The sequence below is a fragment of the Athene noctua genome, chromosome 3, assembly GCF_965140245.1.
Source record: "Athene noctua chromosome 3, bAthNoc1.hap1.1, whole genome shotgun sequence".
NCBI classification, from domain to species: domain Eukaryota; kingdom Metazoa; phylum Chordata; class Aves; order Strigiformes; family Strigidae; genus Athene; species Athene noctua.
The window spans coordinates 7,858,432-7,872,867 of record NC_134039.1 but is presented as its reverse complement, the minus strand read 5'-3'; the positions used below and the strand labels follow the sequence as shown (position 1 = coordinate 7,872,867).

The following is a 14,436-nucleotide window of genomic DNA, read 5'->3' as shown; positions in this document are numbered from 1 at the left end:
CCACTACGGTTCGAGGCGGGAACCGCTTGCCCAATGGCGGAGGAGCGCTCCCCGGCGGGCCGCCCTTAGCCCCGCCCCTAGCCCCGCCCCTCCGGAGCCGGAAGCGCTGGGCGCCGCGGGGCTGGAGCCCGCCGGGGCCGGGGGGGTTGTGCCCTTTCCCCCGGGAGCCGAGCGCCCACCCCGGCCCTCACACAGGTTCGGTCACCTGCCTTTCCCCTCGTGCGCTCTGTCGAAGGCAGTAGTAGACCATCCCCCTCCTCGGACCTTGCCACCCCCGCCATGTACCCCCACAGAGTGTTCAACACGCCAGGGAGGCCGTCGGTCATAAAACTCTGCTCTGTGGCCTTGGTCCCTCTGCTTTCGTCCCCTCCTGACACGCTGTTTTGTTACACTTTGGGATAAAGGTGTCTTCGCCAGCTTCTGCAAGCTTTGACACTGCGGAGGAATTCCAGGTCTGGCAGCTTATGCATGAGGTTTGTGGACTTGCACACCCCGGGTGTGATTAATAAAGCTGTAAATTATTTGAGACTGGCCTATTCAAAGGACATTTCTGTTAAGTCACGCCCTTGCTGTGATGGTAAGAGAGGCCACTTTCCACGGCTCTGTTACTGGAAGGAATGGATGTGCTTTGCCAGAGCTCCGAGGCTTTTGCATCTTTTAGTTAAGGAAGAAATGCTGAATTTAGTGAGTTTGTCAACATGCTAGAGAGGCCACTTTGTTGAGGGGAGTTGGGGAGGCTTCCCTAAGGTATGTTGCTTCGGCAGTGAAGAACTGGGAAGGACCATCGTTGACCCCTGGAACACTGATCAGTTTTAGTCCCGCTGTGCTGTGTGTCCTACTGCTGATTCCACTGGGAGTATGGCATGGACGTCTCAGCTGCAGAAGTCAGATTTATTTATATTCATACTTGGCTATTAACTGTGTGTTGCCCGCATACCTCCTACTGTGCGATCGCTTCCTCTCTATTTCCTGTCCAAACTGAACTTATTGCTGATACTTGAGAGAAAATGGTAAAACGCATCAAAACAGAGCTCTTAATTCTTCCTTGCCAGTCTTTATTTCTTCACTTGGTCACAAATGACACTGTCTTTGTGATCATGCTGGCCCTGCAGGCAGCCCGTAGTGCCTTTGGCCACAGCCTTTTCCCCTTGGTCTGGGCACTTAAGCTGTGTCTGAACCTTGTTGTTTTGTTTCCAGCCACACAAATTACATTCCCAGCTAAGCTCTGATCATGACTATAGCGAATTCTCCCTCTCTGGGCTTGACAGGTCTCTTTAGACTTCCCCAATATCCATTCAGAGCATTCAGGGCAGACTTTCCCCCTCTTGTGTTGCTCTGCTGTCTTCTGCCTTCCCCTTCCTTTCAAGTATAGACTCCCTGTCTTGCTGTCTACAGGCCCTGCCCAGGATTGGAAGGAATCTTGTGGGTACAATATGCCACCTTTAGAGGCAAGTGTGTGATGGAGAAATTTGCAGAAATATCTAATCCATGCCTTCCCAGACATGCACATTGTAACAAATCAGCCACAACACTGTATCAAACTAAACATCCTCCCAGGCAATCACTTCTCAAGTTTACAGCATGTCACCAGGATGGGGAGAAATCATCCCTGTCCTAGAACTGAAAACCGTGGCAAACTCCTTTGTTGAGAATGCCCAAACAGTTCTTGCAAATGATCTGTACCTGTGATGACACCCCAAGCCTGGCAAACATCTCCAATCTGAGCATGAAATGGAAGGGATCAGAATCTGTATCAAAACAAAAATAGGCCAGCCATGTAGCTAACAGGTTTCTCAGGATGCTAGAACATCAGTATTCCCCACCATAGAATCATAGAGTCATTTAGATTGGAAAAGACCCTTAAGATCATTGAGTCCAACTGTTAAACTAGCATTGCCAGGGTCACCACTAGAAACCATGCCCCTAAGCACCCCGTCTTGTAAATATCTTCAGGGATGGTGACTCCACCACCTCCCTGGGCAAACTGTTCCAGAGCTTGACAACCCTTCTGGTGAACAAATTTTTCCTCATATCTAATCTAAACCTCCCCTGGCACAAGTTGAACCATTCTCACCAATGGGGAGTCCTCACTACTTCAGAAGAGAACTATCCTTTCCTGTTATTGCTGACCACAGAGTCACAGAATAAGGTTGGAAGGGACCTCTCAAGGTCATTGGTCCAAGCCAGGCCACCTACAGCCACTTGCCCAGGACTGTGTCCAGACGACTCTCCGTAGAGGGACACACCACAACCCCTCTGGCCAACCTGTGCCAGGGTTTGGTCACCCTCACAGTAAAAAAGAGTTTCCTGATGTTCAGATGGAACTTCCTGTGTTTCCATTTGTGCCCATTGCTTCTAGTCCTGTCACTGGGCTCCACTGGAAAGAGCCTGGCTCTTCTTGTACCCCCTCTTCAGGTATTTATGTACATTAATAAGATCTTCCCCAATACCTCTCTTCTCCAGGCTGAACAGTCCCAGATTTCTCAGCCTTTCCTCACAGGACAGATGCTCCAGTCCTGTCACCATCTTTGTGGCCCTTTACTAGACTGTATCCAGTCTGTCCATGTCTCTTTTGTACTGATGCTGTTGAGATCTTGACTCAGAGAGTGTTGAGGGATGCCAGCTCTCAATGCCTGCCTGTGTCCCAAGCACATTCACGCTGGGTGTTGAGTGTAGACAGAGTTCCCAGTAAAATTGTCCAAAGCTCACAAGGCTTCCTTCTCAAACCCATGCTGTCCACCTCTACTTCCCTTTGGACAGCAGTTGGGCTGCCAGTTTGCTGCAGCCATTGCTTATCCCACTTCACCTTGTACTCTTGCTATTCACCTTTTTCATCTTGTGTTCTTGCTATCCACCTGCTTCTGTCCTGAGAGGGAGCTCTTCAGAGCTGCACACATTCTCACAATTACTGCCTCACTGTAATCACAGCCTCTCACACTGGCAACAGTTACAATACCCACAAACTCTGTGATTAATCACCACTTCCACTAGCAGCTGTTCTTAAGACATCCCTCATGAGGTTATGAAACGGAAGTTGTTGCACTTCCACTGCTCTCCATTCTGTTGTAAATGTGGTTATTTTGAGCAGCTGGAGATAGAGGTTGCAACTTCACATTTCTTGTCTTCTGAATGTAGCCTCAGGTTTCCTGTTTCACAGGCATGGAGTCACAGAATCACAGAATCATCTGGGTTGGAAAAGCCCTCGAAGATCATCCAGTCCAACCATTAACCTCACATTGACTGTTCTCAACTCCACTAGATCCCTCAGCGCTGGGTCAAGCTGACTCCAGGGAGGGGGACTGCCCCCCCTGCTCTGGGCAGCCCATTCCACAGAATCACACAGAATCGTCTAGGTTGGAAAAGACCTTGAAGATCATCATGTTGAGTCCTGTCACTCAACGGCCTGATTGAAACATCTTGTCATATGCACTCTTTGCTTTGGCATGGAGGGAAGCAGATCAGAAACTTCTGCAGCCAAAGCGAGTGAGGAAATAATTGATACTTCTGTCAGATTCTCTCAGAGTCCTCCGCTGAGGGCCAAAGCTGCATGGGGAAAAAAGAGGTAAGGAAGCTAGATGAGGTAGGTACAAAAGATTTTATTTTGAGAGAAAGCAGGATCTAACAAAAACTCTTGAGCTGGCCACTGATTTTGAGTGCCAGCTCACTGAGCTGTTTCTTTGGTTCTAAAATTACTATGAGTATTTTAATGTGATAAAAGCTGATGGGTTAGAGACCCAGCATTGTTCCCTTCCCTCTCTTCATCAGACCCCTTTTGTGTCTACTGGGCATTCAACCCAGGTATCCTTTTCTCTGAAAGAGATTTGCAGTTTTAAAGTTGCCTGCTTGTCAGCTATAAGAGATTGTCAGCAATAGTTCTTTGAAGGGCAGGTGAGACATGAGTACAGATAAATTAGGGGCGTGTGCTAATCAGAGATCAGATACAGAGGAGGTGTATGAGATCATACAGTCTCTCTCCCCTGCGGGGCTCTGCAGGATTCTTTTGTGATACATTTTTTCCTGTGTTTTCTCTGTTCTAGTTTTACGTGCCTCCCAGTGAGCAAATAAATTTTCAGCTTTTGCCCTGAGACAGTTCCGCAAGGCATTTTACTATCAGGAAGATTTCTTAGAGCTTTCCTTAAATTCTCTCTTTCCTTATTTCCAGGCCTTGCAGATGTCACACTGAACAATTTCTTTCACTGCTTAGTTGAGAAATACCTCCTTAGAAGAGTGAGATTTTGCATTGGTGATCATTCTTTTCAAGTGTCTCCTTCTCATGAGCTGATTACTTTTCCTCTAAATGCCCCTGTGCTTTAGACAAGTTGTGTTGCATTTGCTGCAACACTAATGGTTGACCTTTTTTCAGAGCTGTTACAGCAAAAGGGGCTCTGTGGGATACGAGATTTCTATGCCCTGATCAGAATAACTGCATATATCTGTGGTTGTTACTGCTGCCTGGTCACTTGCTGCACTATGGAAACAAAGCCAGTCAGAAACCCCCAGTTCCTGTCTGGTAATCACAGCCCATCTGCTTGGAAGGCCACCAAAAGCAAGAAGCAGGTCTTGCTTTTACATGTGTTTTCATCAAAAATTATGTTTTCTGTTACATCAGAAAACATGGGGACATCCTTTCATTCCTTGCCATTTGCGTTCACTCCCACCCCGTTGGAGGTGGAGATTACCCGATTGAGATGTTTGCAGTTTTCTTTTTAATATTCCTCCTCTCCAAATTCCTTTATATACCCTCATCTTTTTGAGCTAAAGTCAGAGGACCTAAAATAAGGAAGCTGGTCTTTGAACACACGTTCTGTGCATATTATTTGATTATTTCCTAGCTCTCTTCTGCGTGCAAGGAGTCTCTAAGGAGCACAGATTAAGTACCTTCCTTTTCAGCTTTGTCCCTGCCTCCATCACTTTTGAGAGATGTGCTCTCAGGTATTTCATCAGTGTTTTCAAATGCACACCCTTGCTACCAAGTCATGACGCAGTATCACAGGTATATCACAGGGGTAGAGGTCAGTCCCCTGGTCAAACCAGCTGGGTTTGGCTCTCATGGACTCCTCGGCAACGTAGAGTTGCCCTGGCTGTCCTCTGGCTTCCAGACAGCTTTAGATAAGCCACAAAATGTCATTCCAACAGTCACTTAAGACAGCATTAGCCTGTGTGAGATGCTTGTAGTAACAGCAATAACCAGGTCGGTGCCGTAGCCAAGGACAGGATCCTCATTTCTCAAACCCTCCTCCCCAGCCCTAGGTAGTCATGCTGCTCCCATACTGACGTAGGCAGGAGCTGAGGGAAGCCATATGGGACGGTGCAATGACATTCTTCAGATTGTCCTAGAAGACTCGAATTACAAAATGCTAACAGCTTTCAGTGTTTGAACTGAGCCTGGACTCCCAAACCTAAAATATTGGGTCATGTTGCTCGCAGATGAATGCAGTGTATCAGTCATTTCTCCAGAGCACTGAGGGACCTAACAGGGTGTTTTGTATACTAGAAAATTACAACATTGGATATTTACGTTAAATGTCCACCAGTCCGCTTCTCCCTTCCCTTGGAGAGACTTCCACAGTTCCTCAGACAACTACATGGAAATATTTCTGATGCTCCATTGAAATTTCCCTCCTCTGTTTCGAACTCATCTCAGGTACTTCTCCCATCCTCTTCTACAAGAGCTTCATGTGTAGTCCAGGGGCTGAGGATCAAACACAAACACCTGAATCTCTTTTAAAAAGGGGGAACTGCAGGGACTCTCCTTTGCAAGGGGTAAAAATCCCAATTTATGAGATTCTTTATTCCACTTTCTTGGACTGCCGTTCAAGTGAGGCTTAAATTCACCTTGAATACTTCAAATATGACTTTCACACTTTCTTTTCTCCTCACAAAATTATCTAATGGCATAATTTTTCATTTTTAAGAACTAAAGTGAACTCTCCCACTGCTCTGGTTGTGGAGGTGTCCTGGGATTTTGTTTTGATGCTGAGTCGAGTCAGTTCCTTTTTTCTGCAATTGGTTTGAAACAATAGTGGGTGAACTGCTCTATTCATTGCCAGCGGGCACCAGCTTGGGTGCCGGTGCTGACATTTAAGGATTAACCATTTCCCTGACTGTCATCCCAGTTGCCTTGCCCTGGAAGTAGTTATCCTAAAATCAGGAACAGTGATCTGGTCGATGCAGGAGGTAGCTTCTTTGGGAGGCAAGAGAGGAAGGAAAACAGAAGTGCAAATCCTCAGAAAAGTGGTCTCAAGACAAAGAATTATGTTTCAACTGGTATTTATCTCCTTTTACTTAGTTTTCAGCTGTAATCCGCAGTGAAGAAGCTCCACCTTTAACCTCGGGCTGACTCCATTCTCCTGAGGTTTAATCTGAATGCAAAACCCACACCACCAGAGCTGCAAAAGCCACTTTACAAGAGGAACCGAGAGCAGGCAGAGAGACCAGCTACCCAGTACAAGTCCTTCAGTTCGCCCATTGTCCTCTTGCCTGAAGCTGAGGAGTAGGGTGTAACTGAAAAGTCTTTCCATATTTTGTAACTGAAAAGAGATGGGGTTTTGTTCTTTAATAATGATTAAAAAGATAAATAAATGTCGCGATTTTTTAACTACAAGTGGGACAGCTAGAAGATCCTTCACGCTTCAGGAAACACAACAAAACCTTTACCTTAGGAAAGATCTTTCTACTGGAAGAATGATGCTTACAGCAAAGCTCCCTCATGCTTTCATTTGTTACCTTAGAAACTTCTTTTAGGCAAAACCGCAGGTCTAAATATATTGCCATAAACCAGAAACTGGTCTTAAAACTGCTGAGCCTGCAAACTGCTCTAAGATAAAAATAAATGAATTTTTATGAATTTATTGACCTGGTATTTGGGCAAAGCTTCCAATGCTTAAAGGATGCATTCTTGTTTTCAGGTGAAGTCCCTTCCCCTTCTGTTTTATCGCTGGCTTTCTTTGTCCTTCCCACAATATTCTTGTTACATGATGTGCATTTGTTTCAGCCTCCACCAAGAGATCCTAAAAAAAGTCTCCCCTACTGCTTACAAATATTTTATTCTCTTAGCCATCCCTTTAAATTTCTCTCTGACAAATTTCTTCACTTTCCTGTAGTTTCCCATTTTGAAATTACTATACAACAGTGCTTTTTGGTGATGGTGTTGGTGGTTTCTGTCTCCGCTGAATCTCAGTGAGTTTGTGTTCACTGCAGCAGAGAAGCTGCTGGATGGAGCCACAGGGCGCCGGGTGGCCTGAGCACAGCTCAGGGTAGTCACGAGATGCTTTGTTTTCTGTGTTTCCTGGCTCTCCACTCCACAAGGTGCTTGTTGATGGTGTCTGAGCATTCAGTCTCAGCATCATACCTTGACATGGCATTTGCATAATTTAATGTGATTAATTGACACCCATCATAACCGTGCTTCCCTCACAGTTGCTCCGGTTTTGTTTTTTTGCTGATTCGTGAGTGCTGTCACCATCCTTGTCTGGCAGTCCATAATATAATTCCAGCTCTATGCATTTTGTAGTATTTGCCTGGTCTGTGGAGATGCTGTTACTGTTAGTTCTTGATGCAGTTAGTTATTTAACATAATTTGACTGTAATTTTACTTGAGCAGAGAACAGGTCCCTCCGTCTTCCCTGTGTATTTTGTATCCTCTTGCTCACAGCTCTTCCACCAAGTTTTCCATGTGCTTGCTGTGGTAGTGTCTTTGGTTAAAGCTGTCCTTCCCCTTCTGCCATCTTACTCCTTAGACTCTGAGCCTTTTTTGGGAGTACAAATCTGTTTGTTTGGGTCTTGTGACATGACCAAGAGAGAGGAGCACCTCAGAATTTATGAGCTTCACTGGGGACTTTGCTGCTGGATTTGCATAAAAGACTCTGGAGCACCACAAGAGCAGGATGTGGTACATAAGCTTAAGGGAAAAGCACAGGGAAATCCTGGGTTCCTCAACGTCATTAGCTGCACATTTAGTGCTTCTTAGAAAGTCCTGTTGTCTGTGCAGCTGTCAGCGTGAGATTAATAAAGCAAGAAAACCACCCCCCCTGGAGCTCTTCCATGGCAGTAAGTATCATCCTCTCCTTGGCTTGGGAGAGAGGAGATTTTAGTGCTGAGATTTCAAACGGCTTATGAAAAGTGAATGCCTCTTGGGTCAAACACAGCTCCAGGAGATAACAACAGGAAAGCAAGGTGTAGCCTGGTGGTTACCACGTTGTGCTGCTGTACACGAGTAGATCTCTACATAGCAGTCCTGCCCCAGCCTTTGAAGGGAAGCTGTGCTGTGCTATGGTGGAGGCTGCCCCAAGGACTCACCCTCTTCAGCTGGCAGCCACCGAACAGCCGATGGTGGTGGTGAAAGTGTGGAGGGGCATCCCAAGGGCTTCAAGGCTGGGCCTCCCATCCTGCCACCCCACCATGGGGGAGGCAGATGAGAGCCTAGGACTGACCTGGGAGCATCCTGGGAAGATGTAACACGACCATGCGTCTAAGCCTGTGAACAAGATGCTGAGGTTAAACCTGTCACTGCTGAGAGAGCTGGGGGAAAGGCCTTGGGCTTCTTTCTGCATGTAAGCTAGAACATGGTGGCTGTGGTAATGCAGCTCTGGGATTCCACCCTGAGCTTTGATGCTGAGGCAGGAGTGGGTTTGCTGGGAGGCTCCTGCCAGCACAAGGTGCCACATGGTGCCTGGGGAGCTCCAGCTGACTTGCTTCCTCACCCGGGGTCAGCCACTGCTGGAGCTAGACCAGCTGGCTCTGTGGCCAGGCAGAGACAGAGCTGTGGCAGACCTGACAGACCTCCTGTGAGGCTCAGGTACACCTCCTGGGAAGCTCAGGTACACCTGGGGAGCTCAGGTACACCTCCTGAAAGGCTCAGGTACACCTGGGGAGCTCAGGTACACCTCCTGTGAGGCTCAGGTACCCCTCCTGGGAAGCTCAGGCAAGGATTGACCACCTGAGCCCAGCTGAAATGGTGCTGGTGGGCAGGGACTTGGGGAGACCCCAGGGAGGGTGGGCAGGGACAGGGATGGCAGCAATGCGCAGTGTGTAGACAGGCAGGGATGCTCTAAATAGTTCAGCTCCTTCTGGAAATGCCCAGGACACAACAAACTATGTAAAACCACCATCAGTTTTCATGAAGCTTCTGTTCACAATGGATTCTCTTCTCTTTTATGGCTCCCTGTCTGTGGCCAGCAGTTGTGCTGGGCTTGTTTATAGGCTTTGGGATACTGAACATCTCCCTAAAGGTTGCTTTGATTTGCGAGATGAGTAAGATCACAAAAGGGTGCTGAGGATGAACAATGAACAGCAAAGGACCGGAGACTCATCTAAACTCAGGAGCTCAGAACCTGAACTCCATTACATGAGGTTAAACCAGAAGCTGTTCTAGGTTTCTACCAGCCTTGAGTACCCACTGCCCATCCAGAATATTCTGTAGAATATATTTCTTATACAGACTCCCGGCAACCCATTTCAGATTCTGTGGCAAAGAACAGTGAAACATATTATTGAAATTTTTTTGTAGACTTGTCTGCTGTAATGACAGTGATAAACTGTAGAACAAATATGCAATGTCTGTAACACTTTTGCATGCATGCAGAAGGTGCTAAACCATGTAGGAGAGCTTACTGTTTTGTTGCTTGAAGTCCGTTCACTTGATGTGTGAGATGATCACAGCGTACCCACAGAATGATGTAATTTTTTCCCTTACTTTTTGCACACCCAGAGTGTCATCTGTTTTCCAATGACCAGTTTTGGTTCTTAGGTATCCGAATAGCTCAGAGGAAACCCTGGGGGAGAGGGGGGTGTGTGTGGCACCAGCATCAGAGTGTATGTGACTCTTGCATGAATTTGGAAATTGCACAGAGGATATGAAGTTCAGTGTTCATGCATTGTTGTTTTTAGATGCTTATCCTGACTTGTGTTTTCTCCATTGCAACTATCCAGAAGTGTTGCTTTTCAGCAGCTCCTTGCTGACAAGTGTCTTTCTGTTGGTTAATGGTAGAGAAAAGCTGGTATTTTGATTCCTTTACAGGTGACTCCTACCCACGCTGCCCTGAGCAGTGGGTGGCCTACAGAGGGAGCTGCTACTCCTTCTCCAAGGAGAGGAAGGACTGGTATTCCAGCCAGGAATCCTGCTGGGCACAGGGAGCTCATCTCCTGATGATCAGCGATATCTGGGACACGGTAAATGGTTTTCATGTTCTTTGAGGATCTTCCACTTCCTTGCAGACACTTCAGTGATGGACATCCAAGCAGTGCTGTCACTCTGTCAATATTTTGACTTTAAAGAAGAGGAAAGATTTATGACTGTGATGTTACAGTGCACTTCCAATTTTAGTACACACATTAGAAGTTCCCAGGAGGGAAAGAAGCAAAGGGGAGAAGGTGGGGGTCACTGTCAGTTACTCAGAATCATCCTATGAAGGATGTTAGGAGACAACCTTCTTCTCTGCCCCTCTCCACCTCCCCTCCTATCACCAGGAAGGTTGATGTGAATGATTACAGGAAAAGACTGCAGCACTGTGCAGTCACTGTACTCGTTGCCTGCAAACCATTATGTCCCCACTCTCCAGAAATGCTTCCTTTGCAAAAGCGGTGCCTCCCCTCCCTGCAACTGCTCTAGCTCCTCCTGCCCAGTGACCCTTGCCACTCCCTGTGTTCATGCACGGGGATTTCTTTCTCTGTTTTCAGTGCTCACATCCTCTCTCTGCCAAAAACCCTCAGTTGTGCTGGTGAAATCAGAAACCATCTATTCCACTGCTTGTTTTCCAGCAGGTGCTCACTGGGGGCAGGAGCACGTATGACCACTGAAGAAATGGGTAGAACTGATCACTAAGGAGGTGAGGCATGTCTGCCTAAATAGAGCAGAAGTACTTGATCTGGTTTTACACAAGCCAGGGCTTATTAGCTCAGGTCCAATGAATGTGGACAGCTTCCAGTCCCTGGACAGAAGTTGCATTGTATGATGTTCTGTGGGGGCTTACAAAGCCAAGCCTCTTCTCGACTGGGAGTATGTACCAGGCTGTCACACTTGCTTAGGCAAATCCTGATTCCTCAGGAAATACCCATCTTCCCCAAATTACCCATTTCTCTGCGTGAAGAAAGCCTCCCTGTTCCATGTGCTTTCTTACCACTGTCTCTGCTACTAAAGTGTTACCCATTATCCCTGCTCAGACTTCCCCACGTAAGCAAAACTTTCCTAGCTACCCATGCCCTGTGCTGCAAAGGCTGTGATTGTTCAACCTCCCTTTGCCAGGGAAGCACAGCCACCTCCAAACCACCAGCAACGCTCAAGCATTCCTCGAGCTGCTATTCCCACCACTTTACTAAGCCAGCTTTGTTAACGGCAAGGATGGAGCCCAGCTGTACCACTGAAAGGTTTCTGTTGTTTGGTTTTATTGCAAATATGGACAAGACAGATTTCTCTCTCTCTCTCTTTTTTTTTTTTTTTTTTTTTTTTTTGGGGTGGGGGGAAGGGGCAGGGGGGAGGAATTTACTTCAGGGCTGAGTTTCTGTGCAGGCTTCACTTTTTAACAGTAAACAGGAGTTAAAGGTTAGGCAAGAGGAAATGAACATTGAAAACACGTAGGAGGAAAGTTTGTATAAAATTTAATGAGCTTTGGTCCTGGGCTCTTTACACAGATCTGTCAGTGCCTTTGCTTCCTGCCCTGACCTGATTTTACCTTTAATTGTTAATACTTTGTATTAGCTTTCTGGCTAGCTGTATGGTAGAGCATTAATATTAATACTAATAGCATACATTCCTACATAAAGCTCTGTGTAGGAAACTCCAGTAGAGTGGGGTGCATTGCTCTGAGAAATATCCTTTGAAGAATCTTCCCAGGACCCTTGAAAGCACGTTTACTTCCTTGTGAGTGTACACATAGTTGTTATTTCAGGCATGATCTGCAGGGCTGATCTTCCTGATTAGAAGATGCTGAGAAGGAGTATTGTCAGACTCTTAAGGAACAGTCAGTCCAGAGAATTATCTTGCTCTCTGTTCTCTTTACTTATCCTTACCTCCATTTTCTGGTTGACTTTCATTAGTCACTTCGTAATTTGTCACCATTTCTAGGACCTGTTCAAGAGTATTCAATCAGGATATTTCTGGATTGGATTGAGGAACAGCACAGGCTCTGGATGGATTTGGGAAGATGGCTCTATATTCAATGGCACTAAGTGAGTTTCATCCTGTTTTAAAAACAACAGTGCTAATTCAGAATGCCTGGTGTTCTGCAACACCCAGAGTTCCTGCATCAGATCTCAGGAGCTTTCTTGCTGGGCAGGTTTTCTTCTTACTGTCACCTACACTGTATGGCACTGAACTCAGAAGGGTCTGCTTTTTACTTCCCTGCACCTTGTAAAGGCATGTACCTATGAAAAGCAGGGCTAATGTTAGTATCTCACTCTCTACTTCCCTCCAGATCTGCTCAGACCAAGGATTATTTACCTGTGCTGCCCACACAGTGACTCAGCCAGAAAAGGACATGGTGCACCTTGCACTCGTTCTGCCAAGTGCTGGTGTCACTGGGTGCGAGGACCCAGCCCTTTGATGCTTCACTGGTGCCAACCCAAGTCAGAACCTTAATTTTGGTTCAGTCTTTACTTGGACAAAACTCAGCATTCTTCATGAGGGAAAACATTGTGATTTGGTCCAGTGACTTTGCCTGGCCCTTTCCTTTTTATGACAGTTAAGACAGAGAGTTAGCCTCTAACACTTCTCCAGCAAGGAAACTCGCCCATGATCTCACTGTCAGTAGGTCAGTACTCTAAGCACTTGGCTTAGTTTCTTCTTTAAACCCAGCTTTCTGTTCTTACAAACTCCTGGGAGGCAATCATCTTTTGATGAAACTCTCAGCACTGCTGTTTTCATGGAGAGGTTGAGTTCTTTCCCTTCCTCTGGCCCCACCCTTCAAAATCAGATATTTTTTCTTTTTTGCCTCCAGGAGACAATCTCAGCATTTTATTTCAGTCTCACTTTTGTTTCATGTCTCTTGCAGAGTCCTCTCCAACAGCCGGATGCAACATTGTGTTGTCCTGATGAAAGATCACTTTCAGGCCTCCAGCTGTGAATTTTCTGCTCCACGGATCTGTGAGAAATCTCATAGATAAATCCTATGTGCATTTTCATTTCATAGCCATCTCCTCAGTCCTACAAGTAGTCACTGTCCTGCAAACCAAAGCTCTACACAAGACCAAGGACTTGCCTGTTCCACCCCCTCACAAAGGTGTTTTGCAGGGACAGGCTTGTTGCCCGTAAGGGTGAGTTTATCCTCAGCAGTAGATCTGCTCTCAGTCCACATGTGTTGGATTAGTGCTGTCTGTGACCAGATGAGACCTGGGTTAGATTCTCTGGCCTAGTCTTTGCCTGATTTGTTCTATAAGAGCAAACAGAAAATTAGTCACAACAGATTGCTGGGTCTTCAAATCTCTGAGGGTGAGTTGGCCATTTTCCTCCATTCCTGAGCATCAGATTTCATTTCCATTTCCTGCATCTCCATTGTCTGGTGTCAGCAGGATCGGGAAAATGAAGCCTGCTGAACAGACTTCTCCCAGTAGCAGCATCTCCTTTTGCATTCCAGGCTATGAATGAAAGAGAAGAGGGGGAAATGAGACTACAAATTCTGTAAATCCATCAGTGAAAAGAAACCTCCAGTACTGCACTGGACCAAAAGTGTGTACCCATGTCAATGCTTCTCTCTGTTGGAAGGAACCAGCTGCATGCCATGCTTTACAGGACAGCTTCAACCAAACTAGTCAAGAGGCTGGACTTCTGGAGGCAAAGGAATACAGTTAATTTGCATTGTTGAATCCACCAAAAATGTGTTTCTGCCTCCATCTTTGCAGTTTCAGAGAGAGGAAGAAGTGGAAAAATCCTTACTACAAGGAGCTTTTAGTTCAAATAGAGCAGAGACAGGCTAAGAGTGTGAAAAGCGTAAAAACGGAGGAATATGGTGTAGTTGGGAATTGTCAGTGCTGGGTTAACGGTTGGACTAGATGATCTTCAAGGTCCTTTCCAACCCAGTTGATTCTGTGATTCTGTGAAACACAGTGAACTTTAAGGGTGGGACATTAGGTTGCACTTCCACTGACCTGAAGTCTCTTTTTCCACCCAGAGATTTTATTCCAGCGAAGGAAGATAAATTTTATTAATGTCCTGTTTATCCTAATATATTTATATTCTATTCCAATTTACTATTATCAATTTATCCTTGGTCCGGAATTGCAATTTACAGTCCGATGCAGTCAGAGCAGCAACTCTGACAGGACTGCCTGGTGATGGGTGGTGCTGATGCAAAGTGTCTGCTGCTATGGTCTGAGAGTTTGCCTGTACGTGTCCAGCACATCTGCTGTGTACTAGCGGGTGTACACTGCTGGGCCTCTATCAGCTGTGTCTGAAGCACACTCAGGAGCTGTGGCCTGCTCTGAAACACCCACCTCGCTGTGCCC

The 14,436-nt window shown here is 46.3% G+C and overlaps 1 protein-coding gene across 2 annotated transcripts; it reads left to right on the top strand.

Annotated features, from left to right (window-relative positions):
- Positions 1–128: 128 nt before the first annotated feature.
- Positions 129–14,089, top strand: LOC141958450 (killer cell lectin-like receptor subfamily G member 1). Of its 2 annotated transcripts, XM_074901233.1 has the most exons (5): positions 3,444–3,559; positions 9,158–9,252; positions 10,019–10,170; positions 12,062–12,165; positions 12,987–14,089. In XM_074901233.1, the coding sequence occupies exons 1-5, from the start codon at positions 3,444–3,446 to the stop codon at positions 13,096–13,098; spliced, it is 579 nt and encodes a 192-aa protein (XP_074757334.1). In that variant the 3' UTR covers positions 13,099–14,089. The 2 variants fall into 2 exon arrangements, 1 of the variants encoding a protein (XP_074757334.1); XR_012633280.1 differs by lacking the exons at positions 3,444–3,559; positions 9,158–9,252; positions 12,062–12,165; positions 12,987–14,089 and adding an exon at positions 129–473 and having other exon boundaries at positions 10,019–10,113.
- The last annotated feature ends 347 nt before the right edge of the window (positions 14,090–14,436 follow it).